The sequence below is a fragment of the Dunckerocampus dactyliophorus genome, chromosome 8 (genome assembly GCF_027744805.1).
Source record: "Dunckerocampus dactyliophorus isolate RoL2022-P2 chromosome 8, RoL_Ddac_1.1, whole genome shotgun sequence".
Classification (NCBI taxonomy): Eukaryota; Metazoa; Chordata; class Actinopteri; order Syngnathiformes; family Syngnathidae; genus Dunckerocampus; species Dunckerocampus dactyliophorus.
The window spans coordinates 3,269,735-3,288,985 of record NC_072826.1 but is presented as its reverse complement, the minus strand read 5'-3'; the positions used below and the strand labels follow the sequence as shown (position 1 = coordinate 3,288,985).

The following is a 19,251-nucleotide window of genomic DNA, read 5'->3' as shown; positions in this document are numbered from 1 at the left end:
AAAGATGGGAGTGGCAGCACATCCACTGTCAACTGAGTGGAATGGTACAGTGTGGCAGAACTAAAGGTTTGTATCTGTGTAGAATTTTACATTCAGTAGTAAAACCTGTAAAGAGGCAGCCTCTTATACTGTACTGTACTGTACTTGTACTGTAATGTTGCAATTCCTACATTAGTCAGTCACAGTCACAGATGCATTTCCAGATTGATATTTCAAAAATGTTTATGCCAGCATTAACACCATTTTCTATGCTGCTTTTCCTCAACTAGGATTGTGGGGATATGCTGGAGCCTATCCCAGCTGACTTTGGGCAAGAGGCAGGGTAGACCCTGGACTGGTCGCCAGCCAACCGCAGGGCACATAAAGACAACAAATATTCATATGCACATTCATACTATTGACAATTTAGACTCTCCAATTAACCTAACATGCATATTTTGGGACTGTGGGAGGAAACCAGAGTACCCGGAGAAACCCCACGCACACACAGGGAGAACATGCAAACTCCACAGAGATGCCCAAACAAAAGATTCAAACCACCATGGAAATATCAGGACTAATATGAACTATTTTTGTGTGAGTCACAAAACAAAATCCCCAAATTAGCAAACTCACTTGCCCACAGGCCCCCTGACATCTACATTAATAGAGGCCGTGGTTAGACAAATGTTGGTAGAGTATTGATGACTGGCGTGCCCTGGAGCGCTGCCATGATACATTGTCCAAAGAAAAGGAGAACTGTATAGTGGGTCTACAGTCATATCTTGTGAACTTTATGTCATAACTATTGAATTGATAACTCGATGTTTATTATAACGGTGATCAAATATTTTCTATAAACAAGCTTTAAAGATGAGAACCCAGATCTGTTGATTTTTCTGTGGGGACAGTCGGTAATTAGCTGGTTTCTTTTTTTTATTTAGTAGTAACACAAATTTGTTTTTATTTTGACACTGACATGAAATGAGCTTTTTTCTTAAAATTCTGGTCAAAAAAGCCAATTACATTGACCATGATTTCATTTATAAAAACAAGTCAAGGCTGAAAGATCCACTTGGGGTAAATAGTTTTTGTGGGCATTGTATTTGAGGTCTGACAGGTTTGTTGAAGATAGAATGGTCAATATTTTTTTTCCAAAGTGACATTGTTAATCTTTCTTATTTAGATTTGCTACATTGTTTATTGTAAACTAAGCGTGTAAAACACAGGAAGCTTCCAGTCATTGTTGCTGTAAAAACACGCCCACATGGTGATTTTGAACTTCCACTCAGACGGGACTGTGATGTTTCACATCATACAGTAACTGTCCGATGACACAGACGTTGGCCAGGGTAAGTGTACCATTTCTTAGTTATGATGTGGGGAAGAAGACCCATTCCTTTTATGGTTTTCAGATGATGGCTTCATATCATTTGATAAACATTCACCATTTGATAGTCTGTCTTAAAATGTTTCTTCTTGGATGCGACACTCAGGAGGAGAGATAATCATGCCTGGTCCCAGTGGAAAAAAGAGACTTAGCTCTCGTCGGAGGGTGATAAAACATGATGAAACACCTGTGGATTTGACTGTATCAGACCAGTCAAATGTAGCACAACCAGAAGAAAGCAATCCTACCCCTTTGGAAACGCATCATCTACTTTCATCTGAACAGAAAGACAGAAGAAGAAAGCTAAGCTCAAATCAACAAAGTCAAAGAAAATATCAAGTTGAGCAATCTTCTGCTGCAACATACCACAAACCTACAGAGGAAGTTGAGCAAAATGTGAGTAGAGAACAATACCACACAACACAAATGATAGAAACACAACAAGCCCTTCAAAAAGGATTTAATAAGACAGATGAGTATGGAGCACATTTGGATGGAGCCTCCACATCTGATCACGCTTTGGATGCTTTAGACACTGATGTGAAAAGCCCACAACCAGTAAGTGAAACCTTGCATTTGGATGATCAAGCAGAAGAGAGTGGCTCTCGACTGAATGCTGAGCCCTGTAAACCAGTGGAAAAGACGGTCACGACTGCAGAAGTGGTTGGGTGCAGCACACATTCTACAGTTGAGCAACAACTAAGCCACCACGCAAAGGTCACAGCCATGCCGGTCTATATTAAGCCAGTACCTGACTCAGAAAAGGAGGATATAAATGAAGAAACAGACCTGCTACCTCTCATCGAACATTCAACAGAAGGAATTACTTTTTCGACAGGACCAGAGATGGCCCCTGACAAAAGGGACCACAGTGAAAATGATGAAATCAGAAACCGCCATGAGCAAGCAGACTATTCATTGGCAGTGGAGGAACTGCCTGTAAATGAGGAACAACATGAGCATTTTGACATTTCACAGGTCAGAGGTGTGCAGCATCCACACATAGTCATTGAATATGTTAAATCATCACAAACATACCATGCGGGATACTCTGAGATCTTGACACGTGACCATAAAGAAGATATTGATCAAACAAGTAAACATCAAATAATGGAGATGGAAATGCATCAATCTCAGTTGATTGAGCAAATCCCTAATAATTCAGGTTTAAATCCACATGAAATACAGGAAGAAGAAAACATGGACGTTTTAGACCAGGGAGATGAAAATGATCCCATTTCTACTACTAACATGGAGGTATTGCTCAACTTGGACAATACTAAATATATACCATCCCAGGAACATGATGATGAAACTCCAATGGTCTGTAATGAGGACGAAAGTGCTGAAAGAGTCTTCAGTGTAAGTGAGGAGAGTGAATTGTCTTCACAAAGCGTGGAACCGCAGAAATGTTTTGTTGTCGACTCGCAAAGTGTGGACAACAATGTGAGTGCAGATGAGCAAGGAGTGTCCTTCAGTCCCGCAGGGAGCAGGAGAAAACTGGGTTCTAGTCGACGGAACAAAGGAAGCCGTGTGAAGGTCTTTGACACGTTCAGTGAATTGAAAGATGCTGTTGCTGCAGAAGAGACGACAGATGACAAAAATCTTCCAGAACTTGCAAAAAAAACAGCTGAATTGGTGTCAGAGGAAACACTGCTGATAGAAATTGATCATTTAGGGGCTGTTCAATGTGAAGACATGAGTGATCGAGTCTGGAAAACACATACACATTCAAACTCAGCCCAACTGTTGAGTTACCAACCCAGTTCCAGAGATGCTCCTGTGGAGCTTTCCAAAGTTGAACTCCAAACAAAAGCGGGAGAGGAAAATGCAACTTTATTGATGCAGAATAGAAATGTAGAGGACAGCTATTTGATGAATCAACCACTTGTGAATGCACTGGCGTCGTCTGCCACACCAGAGGTAAGCAGCCTTCATGATGATGCAGAAATCGAAGACCGTGGAACGCAAGCCACAATCTCCTCACCTAAAGCAGAAACATCAACAGCTGAGGCACAGCATGAGCAGTTCAACAAAGTTGACAAGGTTGTAATTAAAGCGCTTAGATCATCAGAAATCGACCACAAGGAAGACTCTGAAATGTTGATGCATGATCGTAAAGAAGATGTTGATAAAAATATTGAAAACTTAGTAGAGGAAATCAGAGAAATAGAAATGCATCAATCTCATGATTCAAGTTTAAATCAACATGACAAACAGGAAGAGGACACTAGGAACAAAGACAACATGGAGGATTTGGACCAGAGAGATGAACATGATCCCATTTGTAGTACCATGGATGCATTGATCAACTTAGAAAGTACAGAACATACACCCCCCCAGGAACATAACGTTGTAGCTCAAATGGTGTCTGATGTGGAACAAAGTGCTGAAAGAGTCGTGGAGAGTGAATTGTCTTCACCAGACCAAAGTTTTGTTGTCTGCTCCCAAAGTGAGGACAACAAGGCCAGTGCAGATGACCAAAGAGAATCCTTCAGTCCAGCTAGAAGCAGGAGAAAACTGGGTTCTAGTCGACGGAACAAAGGAAGCTGTGTAAAGGTCTTTGACACATTCAACGAATTGCAAGATGCTGCTGCAGGAAAGACAAGAGATGAGAACAATCTTCCAGAACTTGCAAGAGAAATGGCTGAGATGGAATCAAAGGAAACCGTGCTGATAGAAACTGATGATTTAGGAACCACTGAAGGTGAACACAGGAGCGATTTAGTTTGGAAAAGTGCACATGTAGTCCTCTCTGAGTCTAGTGCTTCAAATACATCTTCAAACTCAGCCCAACTGTTAAGTGAGCAATCCAATTCCAGGGAGATGCTAGGGGAGCTTTCCAAAGTTGAACCCGAAACAAAACCAGAAGAAGAGACTTTATTGACACAGAATAGAAATGTAGAGGACGGCTGTTTGGTGAGTCAACCACTTTTGGATGCACAGGTGTCTTCTGCCACACCAGAGATAAGCAGCCTTCATGATGATGCCGACATTGATGCCACAATCTCATCACCTAAAGCAGAAACAGCAACAGCTGAGGTACAACATGAGCAGTCCAACGAGTGTTTCTTTCATGACAGGTCATCAGGGACAGGCCGAAAAGAAGACTTTGCAAGGTTGCTACATCAGCATAAAGAAGATGTTGATAAAAATATTGAAAATCTAGTAGAGGAAATCAAGGAAATAGAAATGCATCAATCTCATGAATCAAGTTTAAATCAACATGACAAACAGGAAGAGGACGCTATGAAAGAGGACAACATGGAGGATTTGGACCAGAGAGATGAAAATGATTCCATTTGTAGTACCATGGATGCATTGATCAACTTAGAAAGTACAGAACATACACCCCCCCAGGAACATAACGTTGTAGCTCAAATGGTGTCTGATGTGGAACAAAGCACTAAGAGAGCAAATACCAGCTGTATTGCAGATGCACACACTGGAGGCAGTGTAGCAAAAGCCACAACTGCATCAGCAAAACAAGAAACGTCATCAAAGGTAGAACACTGGTTAGGCTCTTCTGAAGGCTACAGTGCTCAGAAGTTAGAGGACGCCCATAAAATACACATGGTTTACCCTGTAGAAGTTAATGAAGTTGATCAGACTGATTACTCCACAGTTAAGGCCTGCTCTTCTGTTGGAACCATGCAGTCAGATGCTTCTTTGCAGTGTGTGGAAGTTGAGGCGGAAGGAACGCTGTGTACCAGAGAGGAAACAGTCCCAACTGAGCAAACAGGGCAGCAAGCGTCACAAGAACAAAGTGCTCCACACTTTAAACCCACTGAGCAAATGGAAGTGAAAGTCGCAGTTCAAGAGGATGAAGACATTTCTCCAAAGTCAGACAAAGACGACCTTCCCGACTCTGAAGGGGAAGACATGGACACATCCATGCATCGACGTACCAGTAGCACTTTAAATGTACAAGAGGCCGAAGAAACCTTTCTGGACCAAAACCTGGAGGCTGTGTCTTTAAAGAAAGAGTCACTGACAAATAAAGAGAAAGGAGAACTGCATGTGCTTATTGCTGACGGGGAAGAAGTTGAACAACAGCAAGGGGGGTCTGAGGAGAAACCAAATGCAACACTGGCTCCTGAAGCCTTTGGTTTGGAGGAAAACTATACTCTGGAACCAGCAGTGGGTGTATGTGACACTGGCATCGCTGATGCAGCGGCTGAATGTCAGAGCCAGCAGGAGATACATGAGGAAAGTCTGAACTTGCTAGTTAAAACCAATACCAAGAAGAGAAAGATGGGCTCCACTCGTATGCGGCAAATCAACAGGAAACAAGAGACACAGGTGGATAATTTGCAAGCAGAACTTGATATGGGAGGTTTGGAAAACGTGGGAGTGCTGGAGGATGTACCGCACAAGGAAGCATTAGAAAATCAAAGGGCAGCTTCATTGTGCAAGGAAGGGCAGGAAATGAACAAGGCCGAGGCTGATGAATACCAGGAGCTTCACAGCAGTACAGAAGAAAGCCACGTGATATCAGCCACAGATGTCACGCCTGTCCTTCCAGAGCAGTCGTCCAGCTGTCATGCAGAAGGTACTAATCCCCTTACTTCCCAGGTAGATGACTTAAGTGGAAATGAAAACGCTATGGCCAAATTCGAACCCGATCATGAGGTTCACATTATAACATCTGTGGACACTGAGCTGCATCCAAGTACTAGAACCATACAAAGTGTAACGCTAGGCAAAGATTCAACAGACTCACCTGCAGAAGAGCACAGGGAAACTCAGACAAATACAGAAGAACTAAGGAGTGGGAGTGGGGACGCGTCTGCAAGAAGTCCAAATTTGAGCTTGACTCATAGAAAGAGAAAGATGGGCTCCACACGCAGAAATCTGGGCACCATGTCAAAAGGGGACTTGGAGCAAAAGTTGGATGTGAACAATGAGTCTCCAGTCACGGCCCATGTCCAAGATATTGTACCCGACATTGCCAGCAGGGGTGAAGGCAAAGAGTTGAAGCCTCGTGTAGGATACAAAGACTCTGAAGCAACCAAAGACAATGTTGTCCTCAGCCACACCGGTGACCTCCAAAACAAAACCCAAACTCATCGGACACCCAAGGCGCATCAAACTTCAGCGCATCATATGTCTCCACGTGATGACCTAGAAGAAACATCACCCAAACTTGATGTGCTGTCAGAATTGACACCTAGAGGGAGAAGAAGGAAACTGGGGTCCCACCGGAAGTCACGAGGAGGACACCGAAGTCAAGGAGAGGACTTGATGATGAAAAATCAGCCTGAAGCTACAACAACAACAACCACAGACAAATGTGCTGATGACACCATTCAAGGGCGTAAAGAATCAGAGGTAAGAGGCAAAGCACATACGATACATACAAGCCACCAGAGATTGTTGTTTTAGCTACAACACAGAGAATGTCACTTTGTGTTGGTTGGTTAGCAGATTACTTCCTGATTCAGGGAGGATTCATACAGACTTGTTTATTTACATTGATTTCACCTTTATTTTCCCAGATAAGATCAATTGAGAAGACTTTCTCATTTACAAAGATGATCTGGCAAGAGGCCCCAGCAGGCAGTAAAAACAAAACACATACAGGAATCCACAATGTAACTAACTATACAATCATTGAAGTCAAGCAAGACAACATACCAAAATGCTAAAGTATATCAAGACCAGAAGGACTCAACACTTCTAACAGTCAGCTTGGGACTGTTGCAGTCTCTGTTCAAACAGGTGGAGTGATGGAAGAGTCGAAGAGAGCGCCATTGTGTTGCCATTTGATCTATTAGCCCCTTTATCTAGTCTAGAGCCTCACCACAGTGTACTGGATTCTCCCTTAGTCTTCAAAGTTTTGAGGCATTCTTACTGGCAACCGTCTGACATTCTAAATACTATGCGGTGAAAAAGCCAATACAATTAGTGATGAAGATATTTTCTTGGATCGCAATTTCCATCATCTTATGAAAAATACATTGGTGGTTTATATACAGAGTGCAGAAAAATGTAAAAATGATATTTACTTTATCATACAAGTGTACAACATATTTTGTTCCTTTATATTTTTGCATGTATTTCTTCCCTGCGCTGAAGTCTCATGCAAGTTGTCAAATAAATGCTGCAAATAATAACAAAATCTCATCATGCATCTTTAGAATCATGAGACTGACACCAAAGCGTCATCCAACATCACTATCCCAAAGGCTGTCAGGTAAGCGTCCTACATAGAGTACATACTGTACATACGTTGATAGACGAGTACACTCCTCATCCAAATTTTAAGACCAGTTGAATAATTGCAAGAATTTCTATTTTGCTCGGTTGGATCTTAAGGTGGTTCTAAGTAGACCTTCAAAATGCAACAAGACGAAATAGGAGTGAGACAAACATTTTTTGAGTATGCAATTTATTACAAAAAAGGATTAAACTAAAAGAGGCTGTTCACCAGCTGATCAGAAGTTAGATAATCGCTAAAAAAAATAAAAATAAAACTACGCTAGAATAGAAATAAAATGTTAAAAAAAAGAACTCGGTTTGTGGCATGCTTGATGCCAGTGTTTCCAGGAGGCTAGTGGGAATGTTGCTCCAGGTGGTGAAGATGGCTTCACGGAGGGCGTCCACTGTCTGGAACTGATGTCCATTTTTAAAAACTTCCCTTGCCATCCATCCCCAAATGTCCTCCATTGGATTTAGATCAGGGGAACACGCAGGATGGAAAACGCCAGTCATTACCACGCAGGATGGAAAACGCCAGTCATTACCACACAGACGAGGGCCTTCAGTCATGAGGGATGCTCCCTGTTACATCTCCAGCTGCCGTTTGACACCCCTGCACAACCTGAAGCTCCAGTGTTCCATTGAAGGATCATGATGGCCCCCTCCACTGTGTCGTGTGGAAAACATCTCAGGTGGGATCTCCTTGTCATGCCAGTAACGCTGGAAGCCATCAGGACCATTAATGTTCTATTTGTCTCATCAGAGAATACAACTTTCTTCCACCTTTCAATGTCCCATGTTTGGAACATTTTTTGTCTCACTCCCATTTCTTCCATTTGCGATTTGAAGCTCTGCTTAGAACCTCCTTAAGATCCAACACTGCAAAGTGTAAATTCTTGCAACTTTTCAACTTGTCTTGAAGTTTTGATGTATGTTATATATGTATATAATATACTTTGTGTGTGGTGTTTATATGTACTGATAAACTTGCACAAAAAATGTTGCCCTGGTGTTCGTACACTGTCCCAGTTATCGCACAGTATTACGCGCAACCAGCTAGTCCGTTTGCCCTGAGCTGCATCATTCCGCGGAATTGTGTGTGTGTGTGTGTGCGCGCATAAGTATATTGTATACGACATTTAATTTTGACTATGAATGTAATGATTTATGTCATCATAACACATTGGCACAGGTTTTGATTTTATTTGTGATTTTATACAGACGTGTGACGTCTCAGGAAATGACTCCATCCAATGATCATCATGATCGAGGCCTTCTGGGTCATGACACCCACAAAAATATTTCTTCAGGTAAACGGACAGTAGACACTGTTACCCTCCGACATTTTAATATGGGAAATAGCAATGCGATGTCATGAAACCCAGTTCAAGGACTGTATCACCAATTCTGCCTTTACAAAGCTAATAATGCTGTGAGAGAACGGTTCATTTAACAATATTTGTATTTATATAATGTTATTTTAACAATATTTGTATTTTTGCTTTCTGCAGGTAACTCTGACTTGAGAGCAAAAACCTACAACGTTGTCTTGGTTGGAGACAGCTGCGTGGGCAAGACCTCCTTCATGAGACGAGCTCAGAACGGGAAGTTTTATCCGGATATGCCGGCCTCTGTGGGTAAGAGCCTATCATAAATATATAAAAAGACATAGAGCGATGCCTCACCCATGTATTTGGAAGGTCTGGATACGTGCTTGTGGACTGTGGTCGTGGAGGGGAAACCTGTGGTGCTCCAATTGTGGGATACAGCAGGGCAAGAAAGGTGAGATTTTGGAGTTATGGAGCGAAATATTTGCACTACAGAGATTAGAGACAAACTGTTGCCGTTCAAATGTACTGTACGATGCTTACAGTTTGTACAAGTACAAACTAGTCTTTTTTCCAGGCAGTTGCCATCTCGGCGCCCCCAACCGTCTCATACAAGATTTTTTTCTTCAATTTAAAGCACATTTGACTGTTTTAGTCTTAAATACATCAAAATGCGTAATCTACCATTGTCATTTCTACATCTACTAAGTTAGTAGATGATAAACAATATTTTAAATCATTTTTGGGAGGGTGTATAAACGTGGCCATATAAGTAGCTGCTTCCCACATTGAAGACCTTGTGTTGAAGAGAGAATAAAACCTTTGTCAGTGCAGTACCAGGATTTGGAGGGCCCCAGTGACTCCCCCCGTTGAGAACGGCTGATATAGATCTATATGATCTTTTGGCTAGCGTTTTTGCAGTACATTTCTAAAATCAGCAGAGGCCTCCTGGCAAATACACAGTCAGTAAAACTGATGCACCAGTCACACTCATGTTTCTGCTGATTTTCCTAATCAGATTGCTTTTTTTGTTTTTGTCATATGCAATCACATGAATTGCATGATCCAAATCTCCAGGAAGTTATGTGAGCTTCTGGGAATTTGGCTTTCTTGTGTCGAACTCGACATGCCACAATCATTGGAACATTAACACCACCGTCAACAGACTTGCATGTCTTTCCTTTCTCAGGGCAAATGCAGTCTTCCTCATTTTATGTGTGTAAAATGACATGGCAGTTTATCTTTTAATCTCTTCACGTTGTTTAATTTGTCCTTTTATAGATTTCACAGTGTCACCAAGCAGATATTTCACAGAGCTCACGCATTTCTCCTGATGTACGACGTCACTTCCTTGCAAAGCTTCACTGCAGTCTACTACTGGGCAAGCTGCATTCAGGTTAGTGCTGTTTGCTCCCCTTACTGTAGTTCCTCCTGCCACAACAGTAGCAAAGGCCTTGTAGGCAGTGTAGCTTTTGAAGGCCTCCAAAGCACGCAACTGTACTTAATGGGCATACAGTGCCTGCAGCAGGTTGGCTTGTAAAAACAGTATAAAAAAAAAACACATTCAAAAGTACTCTGCCCTGTAAACAAGTATGACAATCTTTCTTGTGTCACACTGTTTGTCTGCAGGAGGGAGCTGTGGAGAACATTCCCATTTTACTTCTCGGAAATAAAAGCGACCATGCAGGACGTCACGTTAAAACTGAAGAGGGGCAGAATATTGCAAAGGTAATGGATCTGTGCTGGCAGGTACTTTATGTCGTGCTAACTTTGGTCTTGATAGGAGTTCAACGTAGAGTTCATGGAGTGTAGCGCCGTCACCGGTGACAACGTGATTCAGTCTTTGGAGGCAGTTGCCAGGTAATGAACCAGGTAACCTGCGTTAAGTCACGTCTTTCATATTCAAGAGTGTGTCTGTTGTTGTCATCGTCAGGTTGTTGAGTCAGGAAGATGGTGGAAGAGAGGAAACCTTGGTGTTACACAAAGAGCCAGCAAAGAAAACATCAGGATGTTGCTGAACGCATACGTGGTGCAATATGGTACATCTCAGGAATGGTTTACTTGGCATGAAAAGACATATTTAGGCTTTACTGGCCACATCATTAAGTACACTTGCACTACCTTGATCTAATGCACGGAGTGGGGTGTTGAGATGTCAGTGGGGTGTGACTACTATTTAGAAATTGTTATAAGGTATTGCAGATGTTATCTCCGCTCATTTTATAAATCTGTTTTAATAATCACAGAATGCTGGTGCCACCAGCTTGAACAGCGGTTTGTACAGATAAACATCAGGTTTGCAATAGTACTTCAACTCAAGGGGGGGCATGAAAAAAAAAAGTCTGTCCCCAAGGGGAGGGCACAACAGAAAATAGAGAACCACTGCCTTATCGTGAATAAGCTGTGTTTTCTGCTGAAAGAAAATTTCCTATTTTCAGAGAAAAAAAAAAGAACATATTTGACAAAAAAATGCAAATTTGTGTGGCAGTGAATGCTGAATCCCTAATGTGCAGGGATCCACTGTATATTACACATGTAGTACCCCTCGGGATGCTCCGATCAATCGGCCACCAAACAGAATCGGACGATTCTTGTGAAAAGGCACGTGATCGGATTATGCCGATAAATGCCTTTCAATGCAGACACAAAAGCCGATCACCTACTGTAAGGCTCCAACTACTGCAGCCTGAAGCAATCCCTGCGTGCAGTGTATTGTCTTGGGTAGTGTCCCCCTCCCACTTTCCTTCACACTGTGCAGCTGTGCCAAAACAAAACATGTCTGCCGTGTGGAACTTACCTACCAACACATGCCATGAAAAATTAACTCGCAGGGGTAGCTTTAATTTAATACGGCAATTGAAGAACAAACACTTGACGGAGTATGGTGAGTTTTTGAGGCTCACAGTGTGATCAGTCACATGCCAGCTAACGCAGCACGAACAACAACACTCGCCTGTATGTGCGTGACAGTCAGAAGGCTAAGAAAGTAACTCGAAAAAATAACTGATTCATTGGATGTGAGCCACCAGCCTTGTCAGCAGTGGAGGACAGTGGGTGAGCCGAGCACCGCCTCACTTGGAGCCCACCTATGTGCTACTGGAAGTCCTGCCAGAGCAAGTCTCCTTACAGAAGGCATCTCATTCTCCGGAAGTTTCACAAGTGATACATGTTCTCTTGAAAAAGTTATTAAAATGTGTTTTTGGCTCAATTAAGGCAATTTTATGGTTCCTGTTTTCATATCAGAGGTGCATTACTAATTTTATAAACAATTACATTTCCCACTGATACGGCACCCCTGGGCAATCGTAAATGGTCTTTTACTTGTACAGCGCTTTTCCACCTTCAAGGCACTCAAAGCGCTTTGACACTGCTAGCGCATAGCACAATAGTACTCCATCATAAATTGCGATCAGCCGATTTTACTCATGGATGATCGGTATCGGCAGCATTAAACCCCTGATCGAATCAACATTGGTAACATTGACACAATGGTGTAAATTGTACTTTTCCACAGACTTGTGTTGCAAAATAACCTTCTAACTGCTTAATAAACCTCCAGACAAACCGCTTTTTGTTTTTCGACTTGATTTGTGTTTTCATGGGCGTACTTCCAGACTGACAAAGCCAACGGTGTTCACTCTTAGGACAACAAGCCCCTCGGTGGTATGGAGAGCATGACAACTATGTGATGACATCATCAGCCCTCCAATGGAGCTTTTGTGGCAGGCAAATGTTGACACGGCGCCCAACAACAGAGCAAAATAGTGATCAAATTCTGATCTCACGACTGTCACATCTCCTTTCCAGCATAACTAATTAATAGTGCTTCATCTTGAATGCATTTCTTCTCCGGCATCGTCGTCTTGTTGATTCTGGGTTTTGTACTCGTGTGTCCTTGATCGGTGATTGGATAATTTGTTCTTCTTAACAGCGTGGTATTGTCGGACGGCACCCACTACATCACTGGGAGTCCAGTGGTCGCGGGTTAGAGCCTCCTGCAGAGTGAAGACGCCGTCTCTCGTGCGGCGAACTCCCTTGCAGACGGCTGTGCTGCGCAACTCCAGTCCGATCTCGTGCACCACTTTGCGGAGGTATTTTTGCGTTTCGTTGAGGCACTGTACCTCTGAGAACGTATCAAACACAAGATCAGTGCATTAAAAGCAGTAAAATGATTTGTCTGTGTGGTAGCTGAGGATTATTTACCCAGAGTGAAGTTGGGAGGCTGGAAGCGAATGCACCTTAGGCCCATTAAAATCGGCGGCGACTTCCCCTCTGGGCCGAGTTGGCCTTGCACGGCCATCTCATAGGCTTCCTGTGAACGCATGTCTACGTTGGCGTATCTGAGGGGGGAAAACATCTATTAAGGACAAACTGAACTTTCAACACGTCACTGGAGGAAAAAAATACAATTTCCATACGTTAACAAGGCCTTCTGATTTGCTCCCTGCAGCATTGCCAAAACTCTGTCCAGCTTATCTTGCGTTATATGATCTGTTGAGCAAACACTGAAGTCAGATACTTTGATAGAGACTGTTAATTTTAAGTGCCTTATTTATTCAAATTCAACTAGATCCCGTGAGGATCTGGCAATACAGCTTCTTATGTGAATAGCAAATACATTTTTCAATCGTTCATACCATAGGTGGATCTTTCCACAACACGTCCTGTGTGGGAGAAGTCATCTGTAGCAGTCCCGAACTCGCCCTCCAGTGTGTAATCCTGAAAACAGCAAGGAGAATTAAATCCACGTGTATTTTGTCCCAATGATTGTACTGATGAAATGTCATCACAGGAAAATCACCCTTGTAACTGGCAAGTTGTGGAGGTCATTCAGCACTTTGTTTCCATTCCCAACACCAAGAACTAAAGGGAAATTAGACATTAAAATCAGTGCATGGATTAAAAAAACCCACACAGAATTAAGATCATACCCAGAACACCAGAAGATAATGTATCCAAGCGATGCCCAACACCAACTCGAAGTTTCTTGAATTCAGGCCCAGTTACTGAAACATTTTATATTTTTATTTTAGGGACTTCTACACAATACAGATCAATTTATCAGATCATAATATGATCATTTGAGCATGTAATATACTTAGGGGTGCAAAGATACATGTATTCATAATTGGATTTTTTGGTTCAGTACTGAGGCGTACCAATTTCCCATTAAAAGTGAGGACAGGAAGTCACACGTCAACTCGGTAAACAAATGCAGTGCAGCCCAGCCTTTGGCGAGAGATAGTGCCAAGTAGAAGCCAGAGCTTGAAAACGCTCTTCTGTCATTAAAGTCTCCTGCTTTAGAACACTTGGCCTTCCTGGTAAAATATGTGAACAGATAAAGACAAGTGGATAAGACAACAGCAGTGTGCCGCAATTGTTCAGTAGAGAAGGGTAACAAGGCTACAAATTGGAACTGATCATGCTGCACTACAGTCAATGAGGAACCGGTACATACCGAAGCAGGATTTGTAAGGACACCCCTACTACATTACAAGACCCATAAAAGAAAGCAGGTGCATACCCAGAGGGTGTTTGGACAGGATGGGGACAGAGACTGCTGACAGTCCCTTGGGTGTCAGGGTGTCGCTGCCTGGTTGTGGCAAAAAGCGGATCTGCTGAGGAAGAGGCAGCGATGGCGAAGCATCTAAACCTGCAATGTGATACAGATAGTTCAAGTGGATTGTAATGGTTTATTTCACCCACGCTTAACTTAAACCGTCTTCCGTTTCTTGATTTTACTCCATTCTTGTGTTGAGCGGGTGTACAGATGTTTTATATTTTCAAAAACATGTTATGTTGTTGAAATTCCATGCTCCGCACGTGAATCTTGCTTTTAAACATGCTACAGATATTTTAGATAAGTGAGATATGGAAGTCTGACCTTTGAGGAGCTTGGTCTCGATGGTGTCCCTCACAAGTTTCCATGGGATACCAGAGGGTTTGTAGACACAAAACAAACCCTCCAACCTTCGATATATGCGAGCAGCAGGGCTGGCCATGGTGACATTTACGTTAGGAAATCAACACTATCTTCAAAACTACTAAACACGGATCTAAAAGGCAATCGATGCTTGGTTGCTAAATGCCATGACTGTACTCGCTAGCACGCGATAGTACGTTGGTGCGCATGCACATAGGGTCTTGCGCTGGACCTGACCACAGCGCCTCCTACAGGACCGGTTGATGCATGGTGTTGATTATTTGTATTCGTGCAAATACAAATATATTGTGTTTAATATATAAATATTCCGCCGTGAAACGTGGCACTTGTCAGGGAAAGTCAGGTTGAATGAGTGTTTCTCCACAATTCAATAAAATCTCGCGAGATCTGATGTCCCTTTACAATTGTTTCATGAATGTATTCTCGCGGTGTCTTACGCTGGCGACGTCACGTTTTCAGCTAAAAGATACAAGTACATATTTTTACACTACATTCACAGCTTCAGCGTTGGTAAGTATAGTGTCGTGTCCACTTATGGCATTTAAAGGGAATACAGTGTTATACTCTACACGCGGTTGGGGATTCATGACCTTTGCCTGGTTTTGACCCTGCCTCTGCTAGCTAACCAGGAAAACCGATCGGTAGCCATTAAAACTACCACAACCTTGGTTATTATACATCTGTTGGGACGTGTAACATTGTGTAAACTGTTTTGACACCCATTGTCAGTTGTTTACACTGGAAACAATCTTTACGTTGGAATAGTTGCTGTGTCTGGGTCAAAAACTACAATTTGTAGCCATCACGACGTCATTGACAAGCTTCGTTACTGGTTCCGCAGATTCGTCAAACCGCTCAGTCCAAAGAACTAACTTGAAATGCTAGCGCGCGTGCCAGACTACATTAAATGTTCATTTGTGACAGAAAACATAAATGCAACCTTTTCGTAGAGTGGCAACAACAGATAGACGTCTGCATTGTTCCCTAAGATTACAAGCCGACGGCCACACAGAGGAAGTGACGAATCTCTCAGTGGGCGGGGGGTTGGAGGAATGGAAAAATCCGGCTGCAGTTTATTCTGGTCTAAATATTACCTTTTCAATGTGTGTGCCATAGTGACTGTCCTAAAATTAAAAAATAACATTAACATTTTTGGTCTTTGGTGACGTTTGTCCGTTTTTGTCTGGTCCATTACACAACTGCTGGTCGTCATACACATTTATGTTTCCTCATGTAAGTTGTGATGCCGCAGTTTTACCGGCAGGGGGCAGCGGCTACTGTTTATGGGTGCACACCAAATACTTCTTGACCAGATTTTTAAGATTACTTATGAAAGTATTTTTCAGAAATACTTAATAAACTGGGTTGAAATATAGCTTTTAAATGCTAAATGCATTATTACATATGTGTCAAAAATATTATTTATCAACCCACTTGAGGATCCTTGCCAGTTTATAAAGTTCTGCATGTTCCCACACTCAAGTTTAATTGAATTTCCACAGTATAACAAACATGTTCACAGTGCGGAGCCCTAGAATAGTTGACCACTTGGAAAAGTTGCGTGATTCAGTCTTCATACCACCATTCTCTGTCTGTTACTCATTGTCTAGAAAGTTGCCCAGAAACAATACATTCCCTTATCCTACATTTTCATATCAGACTTTCTTAGACGTCATGGCAGCAAATGTAATTATTATCCCAAATAGCTTCACCCAAGTGTTTGGCTTGTTAAGAGACTATTATTGCCCTTTCTGCTCTCATAGTGCAGGATTCTCAGTGACAATAGGTGAGATTTAAAGGAAGATTTCTCTGTTATCATCTGTTACGTTGTCTTGTCTTTCCTCTGCAGATGCAATGCGTGCTCCTGTGCGTTGGGTGCTGTGGGATGTGAAAGACACCCTGCTGAAGGTGCGTTCTTCAGTGGGAGAACAGTATTGTGATGAGGCCAAACGAATGGGCCTAAGCCTCAGTCCTGTGGAGGTAGATGCTGCTTTCCGTCAGGCGTATAGACATCACTCCAGCACATTCCCAAACTACGGCATTGCTCAGGGACTGGACGGACAGTCTTGGTGGAAAGCGGTGGTGAAGGCCACCTTCTCTCAGTGCAAGGTGTGTGACCCGGCCCTGCTAAATACAATGGCCCTCAATCTCTACCAGAACTTCAGCAATGCAGAGAACTGGGAGGTAAGTGCAACATGATGTGATTTTCTTCCATAAGTCTGCAACTTACAGAGCCCAAAAGATTATTCATGTTTTATTTGAGGTTTTTCCAGACACAAAGGCGGCTCTGGAGAGCTGTTCTTCACTAGGACTGCATCTGGGAGTCGTTTCAAACTTTGACAACCGCCTTGAAGCCATTTTACGCGGTTGTGGGCTGCTTTTTCACTTCAGCTTTCTGGTGACATCAGAGGGGGCAGGTGTCGAGAAGCCCAATGCCGCCATCTTTGATCAGGCGCTGCTGAAATGCGGCGTGCCAGCTGCCAGCGTAGCTCACGTCGGGGACCACTACGTGAACGATTACCTCACGTCACGCTCGGTCGGAATCCACGGCTTCCTTTTAGACCGAAAAAGCCACTTTGACCGACATGATATCCCTAAAGAGCATCGTCTGTCATCACTGGATGAGCTGCCTGCAAGACTTAAACGGCACATAGACGAATGCTAACATTTGTAAGTATAATTGTCATGCAGACCTTCTCTAGTTCTTTTGGCAAAATAAATCTCAAATTAAATGCTTATTTTCATCCTGAAGTTACACAGTGGTTGAATTTGTGTCCACTACTCAGTGGATCTGCAGCATCTCTTCAGGCCACAAGCAATGCAAAAGAAAACTGGCTTGTAAATTAGGAGCTAAGATCCACCCCAAGTCAGCGTAACAAACAAAAGTGAGTACACCCCTCCCATTTAAGGAGGCATATTTCTTACAGTAATAGTACAATACCTCTCAAGGAACATTAAGAAAAGAAATGGAGATAATTTAGCATGTCAGTGTACAGCTTGTATAGAAGTATAGATTTACTATCCACCGAAAATGAGTTCACACACAGACATTATTGTCGAAGTAGCTAACTCAAGGGAGCAGCAAGATAATTGTCTTGTTTACAGTCAAACACGATGGTGGTCGCAACGTTGTTGAGTGCTGTGGTTCATTGAGGGAAACATGAATTCATGTACCATACATCAGGGGTTCTGAAACTTTTTGGGACCACGGACCCTTTACAGGAGAGAACATTTCCCAAGGCCCTCCTTAAAATCTTTAAGCAGATTCTTAAAAATCTGCCATTTCTACTACATGCCAGAGGAAGTACAAAGGAATTTAATTATATTAATTATATCTAACCCTAAATACGTCAGATTTCATTCATTTTGTATACCGCTTGTGCTTACTAGGGTCGTGGGGGTATGCTGGAGCCTATCCCACCTGACTTTGGGCGAGAGGTGGGGTACACCCTGGACTGGTTGCCAGCCAATCGCAGGGCACATTTAGACAAACAACAATTTACACTCACATTCATACCTGTGGACAATTTAGAGTCCCCGATTAAGTGAAAAAAACCATGCATATTTTTGGAGTGTGGGATGAAACCGAAGTACCCTCAGAAAAGTACGGACAGAACATGCAGACGGAGGTTTCAACCCAGGTCTTACGATCTCCTGACTGCGTGGCCAGCATGAATCCCTACTGTCCATTTCTATTCGTAAAATAAATACAACTTTTTTTTCCTAATACAACGTTATTTTCAGAGTGTTGCAACTTTTTTATCAAGATCATTTTGTTTTCAGTGGCCCTCATACTCATTACCTTTCCACCTTGAGAGCTACTAGGGCTCACTCCTGTTTTATATACTGTATTAAGATTTTCATAGACGTGGGAACATTTTTAATTAGAAACAAGGAAAGGAAAAACTGCTTTGGCCAACGAGTTTATACGTCAACCGCGTTTTTAACACTAAATACACAATTCACATCATTGTCGTGTCCAAGATTAAAACGTGACAAGATTTCTCATTCAGAAAATTCTGAATGACGATTTTTCGCTTCTCATCCGAGCAGGCTTCATCAGTTCATGCTTAAAGACTAGGTGGGAAACACACCAGTCACACTAGATAGGACAGCTCTAGTCTGAGAGCTTGGTGCAAGATCTAATCTATTTATCCTCTAAAGGAGGGGGCATGTTCAGATAAAAATGTTTGGCTCTTTACTGGTGTTAAATGACGATCGTTCACAGGCATACCTCGTTCAGAAAAAAAAAGTCTTGTGGGCACTAGGCATGGAACGATAATAAATCTCATGTTGAATGGTTTGTTGTAGTTAGCATTGAGTGCGAAGCACAGCAATAGGTTTTTTTGTAAAGCCATCTGGTCTTGGGCAGATAGTGTGACTGTTGGACTATGAGGATCAAACCGACA

General features: G+C 42.5%; 3 protein-coding genes across 5 annotated transcripts; 2 read left to right on the top strand and 1 right to left on the bottom strand.

Moving 5' to 3' along the window:
- Positions 1–1,086: 1,086 nt before the first annotated feature.
- Positions 1,087–12,536, top strand: rab44 (RAB44, member RAS oncogene family). The gene is made up of 10 exons (XM_054783753.1): positions 1,087–1,331; positions 1,476–6,700; positions 7,510–7,565; positions 8,792–8,880; positions 9,082–9,207; positions 9,271–9,352; positions 10,180–10,294; positions 10,528–10,626; positions 10,682–10,758; positions 10,832–12,536. The coding sequence occupies exons 2-10, from the start codon at positions 1,490–1,492 to the stop codon at positions 10,914–10,916; spliced, it is 5,940 nt and encodes a 1,979-aa protein (XP_054639728.1). The 5' UTR covers positions 1,087–1,331; positions 1,476–1,489; the 3' UTR covers positions 10,917–12,536.
- Positions 11,724–15,850, bottom strand: trub2 (TruB pseudouridine (psi) synthase family member 2). Of its 2 annotated transcripts, XM_054783761.1 has the most exons (8): positions 14,783–15,850; positions 14,423–14,551; positions 13,830–13,904; positions 13,700–13,761; positions 13,536–13,617; positions 13,317–13,389; positions 13,102–13,238; positions 11,724–13,021 (listed from the first exon to the last, which is right to left on the bottom strand). In XM_054783761.1, exons 1-8 carry the CDS (start codon positions 14,898–14,900, stop codon positions 12,726–12,728), a joined length of 972 nt encoding a protein of 323 aa, XP_054639736.1. In that variant the 5' UTR covers positions 14,901–15,850; the 3' UTR covers positions 11,724–12,725. The 2 variants fall into 2 exon arrangements, with proteins under 2 accessions (XP_054639736.1, XP_054639737.1); XM_054783762.1 differs by lacking the exon at positions 13,830–13,904.
- Positions 15,259–17,533, top strand: hdhd3 (haloacid dehalogenase-like hydrolase domain containing 3). Of its 2 annotated transcripts, none has more exons than XM_054783766.1 (3): positions 15,259–15,352; positions 16,692–17,026; positions 17,106–17,533. In XM_054783766.1, exons 2-3 carry the CDS (start codon positions 16,697–16,699, stop codon positions 17,505–17,507), a joined length of 732 nt encoding a protein of 243 aa, XP_054639741.1. In that variant the 5' UTR covers positions 15,259–15,352; positions 16,692–16,696; the 3' UTR covers positions 17,508–17,533. The 2 variants fall into 2 exon arrangements, with proteins under 2 accessions (XP_054639741.1, XP_054639740.1); XM_054783765.1 differs by having other exon boundaries at positions 17,085–17,533.
- Positions 17,534–19,251: the final 1,718 nt, after the last annotated feature.